General features: G+C 38.4%; 1 protein-coding gene and 1 non-coding gene across 2 annotated transcripts; both read right to left on the reverse strand.

Annotated features, from left to right (window-relative positions):
- Window positions 1-5,537: 5,537 nt before the first annotated feature.
- Window positions 5,538-5,913, reverse strand: LOC147006032 (large ribosomal subunit protein uL16-like). The gene has a single exon (XM_085837658.1). It carries the CDS (start codon window positions 5,869-5,871, stop codon window positions 5,569-5,571), a length of 303 nt encoding a protein of 100 aa, XP_085693784.1. The 5' UTR covers window positions 5,872-5,913; the 3' UTR covers window positions 5,538-5,568.
- A 22-nt stretch (window positions 5,914-5,935) lies between these two features.
- Window positions 5,936-6,073, reverse strand: LOC115032411 (small nucleolar RNA SNORA70). The gene has a single exon (XR_003838086.1). It is a non-coding gene; the product is annotated as a small nucleolar RNA SNORA70 (small nucleolar RNA).
- Between the last annotated feature and the right edge of the window lie 266 nt (window positions 6,074-6,339).

Below are 6,339 nucleotides of genomic sequence, written 5' to 3' on the forward strand. Positions count from 1 at the left end.
TGTCCGCAAGTACTTGTTGGCATTCACAATATTGTCTGGGTTTGGTGACTATATATGGGATGGATCCCCAGGTGGAACATTCTCTAGATAGCTTTTTCCTTCAGTCTCTGTTCCATTCTTTGTCTCCATATTTCCTCCCATGAGTATTTTATCTCCCCTTCTAAGAAGGACTGAAGCACCCACACTTTAGTCTTCCTTCTTCTTGAGCTTCATGTGGTTTATGAATTGTATTTTGGGTATTCTGAGCTTTTGGGCTATTATCCAATTATCAGTGAGTGCATGCCTGTGTGTTCTTTTATGACTGGGTTACCTCATTCAGGATGATATTTTCTAGTTCCATCCTTTTGCCTAAGAATTTCATGAACTCATTGTTTTTAATAGCTGAGTAGTACCCCATAGTTTGAATGTGCCACATTTTCTGTATCCCTTCCTCTGCTGAAGGAAAAATGGATTCTTTCTAGCTTTTGGCTATTATAAATAAGGCAGCTATGAACACAGTGGATCATGTGTCCTTGTTATATACCAGAGCATCTTCTGGGTATATGCCCAGGAGTGGTATAGCTGGGTCCTCAGGTTGTACTATGTCCAATTTTCTGAAGAATGGCCAGACTGTTTTCCAGAGTGGTTGTACCATCTTCCAATTCCACCAACAGTGGAGGAATGTTATTTTGCTACCTCCTCACCAGCATCTGTTGTCACATGAATTTTTGATCTTAGCTATTCTGACTGGTGTGAGGTGGAATCTCACTGTTGTTTTTATTTCCATTTCCCTGATGACTAAGGATGTCAAACATTTCTTTAGTTGCTCCTTGACTGTCAACTTTCCTCAGTTGAGAATTCTTTGTTTAGGTCTGTACCCCATTTTTAATAGGCTTATTTGATTGTCAAGAGTCTAATTTCTTGAGTTCTTTGTATATCTTGGATATTAGCCCTCTATTGGATGTAGGATTGATAAAGATCTTTTCCCCAATCTGTTGTTTGCCACTTTGTCCTAATGATAGGGTCCTTTGCCTTACAGAAGCTTTGCAATTTTATGAGGTCCTATTTGTCAATTGTTTCTCCCTGCCTTCCTCCTAGCATTCAGGGGATCAGTCATCTTGTCTGCACAGCAGGGCTTCCCAGGCTCTTGGCTTAAGCACTCACTAGTAGTGGCTGAATTCCTTGGTTCTAGATTTCTGGAACTGGAGCCATGTGACTCAACTCAACTTGCTGAGAAACAATTCTTGCTACTGCTAGACATATCATTCGTGCATGTGTGAATACCATCTGAGAATTCCTAAATTAATAGTGTATTTTCACCTTGTGCTGTGGGGTGTGTGTGTTTGTGTGTGTGTGTGTGTGTGTGTTTCACCCACTAATCCAAGGGAACCAGGGCAGATGCTAGTAGCATGGCCTGCCTGAAGCTTAAAATGGGGTAGTAAGCACTACATGCTATATAGACCACCATGGGCATAGGCTTTAAGTCCCTCATCCTAACTGCTGAAAGCCAGTCTTCTCCTAGTGACCTTCAGATAAAGCTGTAAAACTCTTAACTCATACAGCACCATGCCTGCCTAGGAACTGACATGTTCCTGCTTTCATGATATTGGACTGAACCTCTGAACATGAAGCAGCCCCAATTAAATGTTGTCCTTATAAGAATTGTCTTGGTCATGGTGTCTGTTCACAGCAGTAAAACCAAAACTAATACACCTAATAAGAAGGAATAAAATAAAAGAAAGAATCTCTGATGTGTTAAAGTTGTGCTCATATAAGGTTACTTGAAACTGCCTACCTGCAAAATAATTCTTCAGTTTGTTACATTTTAAGTTCTGGGTAGCTGAAAATCCTGGTACCATCCCAGATACTTCAGAGGATCAAGAGTTGGCATTAGCATACAAGCCTTCGAAATGTGAATGATGACTGCATATTTATTTGTTTTTCAAATCTATTCTGTAACATGTCAATCATGTTGTTAAAATGACAGTGATATTTTCTTATAAATATATATTGCATCTTTAAGTAAATATCACAGAACATATGTATACAAACCTAGACAGTGTAGCCTGGTACCCACCTAGGGTACATAATACAGTGTAATGCTCCTAGGCTACAACCATTCTATGGAATCATATTAAATATTGTGGACAAATTCATTACAAATGCCATTTGTACATATAAATATATAAAGGCATGGTTAAACAAATACATAGAATAGGAAATGCTCAAGTCCGTATAAACAGCAAAAAGAGCAAAAAAAATGGTTTCATTTTTCTAGTATTGGAGATCAACCTCACATACAACAAACAATTGCCCTATAAATTTGCATCCTCAGTGCATTTCCGTGGGAACCTAAATGTACATGGCATATTTTTATATGTGGTATATTTGCGATCTTCCATTGACCAAAATGTTATGTGCACACAACTAAACTTCCTACCTTATATTACAATAGAAATCATAATTTTAATATTGTTAATGTTATGGATATATGTGTGTGTGGTCACATCTAGAACATGTATATAGATGCCATCATAGTCGTGGACTATGGATAGAGTGCAGTTGGTGTAACCAGAAGTTTCATGGGTGCTGGATTAGGACTTGGGTACTGTGGAAGAGCAGCAAGTTTTCTTACCGAATGGAACATAAGTTTAGCCCAATGAATTTCAATATTTCTTGTCAGAAGAATTTTTCAGAAATGTGAAAATGCACAACAGCTGATATGGAATTCCCTAATGAAAGAAAATTTAATTTGTGTCTGTCTCCCTTCAAATTAAATTAGGTATCTTATTTGTATCCATTCAGCTGTTACTCTACTATTGTGTACATATTTCAGATATGTTGATTGTACTAATTAAGAATGGTTGGGCTTTCCAAGAAGTGTCCAGTTCTTTAACAAGAAAAAAGCATGTGTGTGTGTATGAGAGTTTAAAATTTGTATTGTCAGGATAGTGGATGGTAACTATAAAAGCAAGCATTCATTTCCTCATTAATGCATTTAAATATGTGAATCTTGCATTTCTTTTTTTTTTTTTTTATTACATATTTTCCTCAATTACATTTCCAATACTATCCCAAAAGTCCCCCATAGCGCCCCCCACTTCCCTACCCACCCATTCCCATTCTTTTGGCCCTGGCATTCCCCTATATTTCATACTTTCCAATTTCTTTATGGTGGGTGTGTGGCAAAGCTAGTTTAATCTTGGTTAGATGGGAAATAATGTTAAATCACTTCAGATTATTTTCTCCTGCTTCAAAATACCTTTATGTGTTGGTTATTATTTTGAAAATATCATTGTTCCAAATGATACATGTAGCAAGTGGTATTCCAATATTGTAAGTATTTTGGATGGATGAGATCGTAGGAAATGTTAGTATACGAGAATATCTCTCTATATTTTTCTTTATTTTAACTTATTGATTTTTGGACTTTTAACTTCAGTTTTTCACTTTCACTGTTTATATTTCTTAACAATAAGTATACAATAACTTACTTCTTGTTACTTTTAAAGGCAGACAAAAGCAAAATGAATCACAGTCAACATTTGCTTTTAGAAAGGGCCTCTTACACCTAACATCACTCAGCTTGAAAAGAGTGACTCGCAGAACAATTGCTATGAACTTGAAGCTTTCAAGGCATTGACACAAGATTGAAGGACTTGAAAGGAAGAGAAAATTGGACGCTGAGAATTTGCCCTGCTTATTTTCAAACAATCAATGAGAAGAGCAGTGATCTGACCAGTTGTCAGCACTCTCTTTTCAACAGTACTGGCTGGCAGGCTCCTAGATTTCTTTGTTAGCTTGTTGACTTTTCCCTCTGTAGAAAAATTATGAGAAAAAAAATCATAGAAAATTTTCAAAGATTGACTAAGATACTGTAGCCATTAATGCAGCAAGGATTAATTAACAGTACTATGAATATGTGAGTTGAATATCTCAGAAGAAATATAAGGAAAATACTGGGACATGAAAATCCTCAATAAAAACAGTAACTTTCCGAGATTTACCTGAATGACTTTAAAGTAATGTTAGTGCATAGTTAGATTTTTGCTTACACAAAACTATGTGACAACTATTTATAATCTACCCATTTATAAATTGGTACAACTGAAATATATTGAATTGCTTTTTAGTTTATCATTTTTTTTAATGTTTGTTCTAAGTTTTGACAAGAAATGCCATCATATGAAAATATTGGTAAAACTAAAAGTGTTACCATTGAATTTACATTTTAAAAATTATACATGCCAATCTTGAAACTTCCATGAATATATATCACACATTTTGGGCATATCCGTTTTCTAGCCCCTTTCTTCAATTTCTATTGGACGTACTTAAGACAGATTTCTCTCATGGTTGTATGGACCTCCTCTGAGTTAAATATAGCCTATCAGTGGTTGCCCCACCAAATAAAAGTGACCTTCTCTCCTCTAAAGCCATCAACTAGCAATAATCCCTTAAATAGATGTGGGATATTGGGGGGCTCTCCTACTTCATGCTAAAATTTTTAACTACCTGTAGGTCTTGTGCAGGAAATCACAGCTGTTATGAGTTCATGTGTGAAATAGCCATGTCATACGCACTGGCTTATATACTTATATTCTTTTTTTTTTTTGACAGGGTTTCTCTGTGTAGCCCTGGCTGTCCTCGAAATCACTCTGTAGACCAGGCTGGCCTCGAACTCAGAGAACCGCCTGCCTATGCCTCCCAAGTGCTGGGATTAAAGGCCTGCATCACCACACCTGGCATATACTTATATTCCTTTTTCCCATTTTTTAATAATTGCCTTCATTTACATTTCAAATGCTAACCCCTTTCCTAGTTTCCTCTCCGAAAATACCCTATATCCACTCCCCTCCCCCTGCTCCCTAACCCACCAACTCCTGCTTTCTGGCCCTGGCATTCCCCTATACTGGGGCATAGAATCTTTGCAAGACCAAGGGCCTCTCCTCCCATTGATGGCTGACTAGGTCATTCTCTGCTACATATGCAGCTAGAGACATGAGTGCCACTATGGTTTAGTCCCAGGGAACTCTGGGGGGTACTGGCTAGTTCATATTGTTGTTCCTCCTATGGGGCTGTAGATCCCTTCAGCTCCTTGGGTACTTTCTCTAGCTACGTCATTGAGGACCCTGTGTTCCATCCAATAGATGACTGGGAGGATACAATTCTGTATTTGCCAGGCACTGGCATAGCCTCACAGGAGACAGCTATATCAGGGTCCTGTCATCAAAATCTTGTTGGCATATGCAATAGTGTCTGGGTTTGATGGCTGATTATGGGATGGATCCCTGGGTGGGGTAGTCTCTGGATGGTCCTTCCTTCAGTCTCAGCTTCAAACTGTGTCTCTGTAACTCCTTCTATGGGTATTTTGATCCCCCTTCTAAGAAGAATCGAAGTATCCACACTTTGGTCTTCCTTCTTCTTGAGTTTCATGTGTTTTGCAAATTGTATCTTGGTTATTCTATGTTTCTGGGCTAATATCCACATTCACTGATATTCTTTTTTTTTTTTTTTTTTAGCGAACTTGATGTGAGATTTATTACTGAACACAATTTGGTAGGGTATAGGAGAAAACTATTGAAGCTTTCAGGAATGCAGGACTCTCCACTTGTCCAGAGGACCACGGTTGGGGATATATTTGACACCACAGCCATCAGGAATGAGCTGCTTCTCAGCAACCATGTCTTCAAATTCATCTGCATTAAACTTGGTGAAGCCCCACTTCTTTGAGATGTAGATCTTCTGGCGGCCAGGGAACTTGAACTTGGCTCTTCGCAGAGCCTCAATCACATGTTCCTTATTCTGCAACTTGGTTCGGATGGACATGATGACCTGGCCAATGTGAACCCTGGCCACTGTGCCCTGGGGCTTCCCAAAGGCACCACGCATCCCTGTCTGGAGCCTAGATCAGGGACAGCATTGTGATCAGAGGCTTGATTACCAACTGGCAGAAAATTGTCTCCAAGGTCCCTTGAGGCAACCCACATAGATAATAGGCTACATACACTACACCAAGGAGCTGCTGTTTGCAACCATTGCACACCAAAGTCCCCATGGGAAAAGGGGACTTGGTCGGCTTAATTAGCTGCACACTGATATTCTTATATTCTTATAAGCTTCTCTTCCACAGTATTACCCAGGCCTTCTAGGGTATGCTATCATTGAAAATTCATACTTGCACACTGAGCTTATACAAGTCTCTACTTTAGCCACAACCTACTGCAATAACCAGCTTCAATGACCATTATGGAAAATGGAATAAGTTTATGTGTATAAACAAAATATTTATAAGGCATTTCAAAAAGTGACCTTACAGTGAAAATAAAAAGGTATCAATATTGAAAGCTAAGGGTTTAT

Source organism: Mus caroli, unplaced genomic scaffold, assembly GCF_978045245.1.
Source record: "Mus caroli unplaced genomic scaffold, Mus_caroli_1 scaffold_1, whole genome shotgun sequence".
NCBI lineage: Eukaryota > Metazoa > Chordata > Mammalia > Rodentia > Muridae > Mus > Mus caroli.

Bases quoted from the DNA above. Each gene is read 5' to 3' on its own strand.
- LOC147006032 (XM_085837658.1), bottom strand. From the start codon at position 5,871: ATGCGTGGTGCCTTTGGGAAGCCCCAGGGCACAGTGGCCAGGGTTCAC.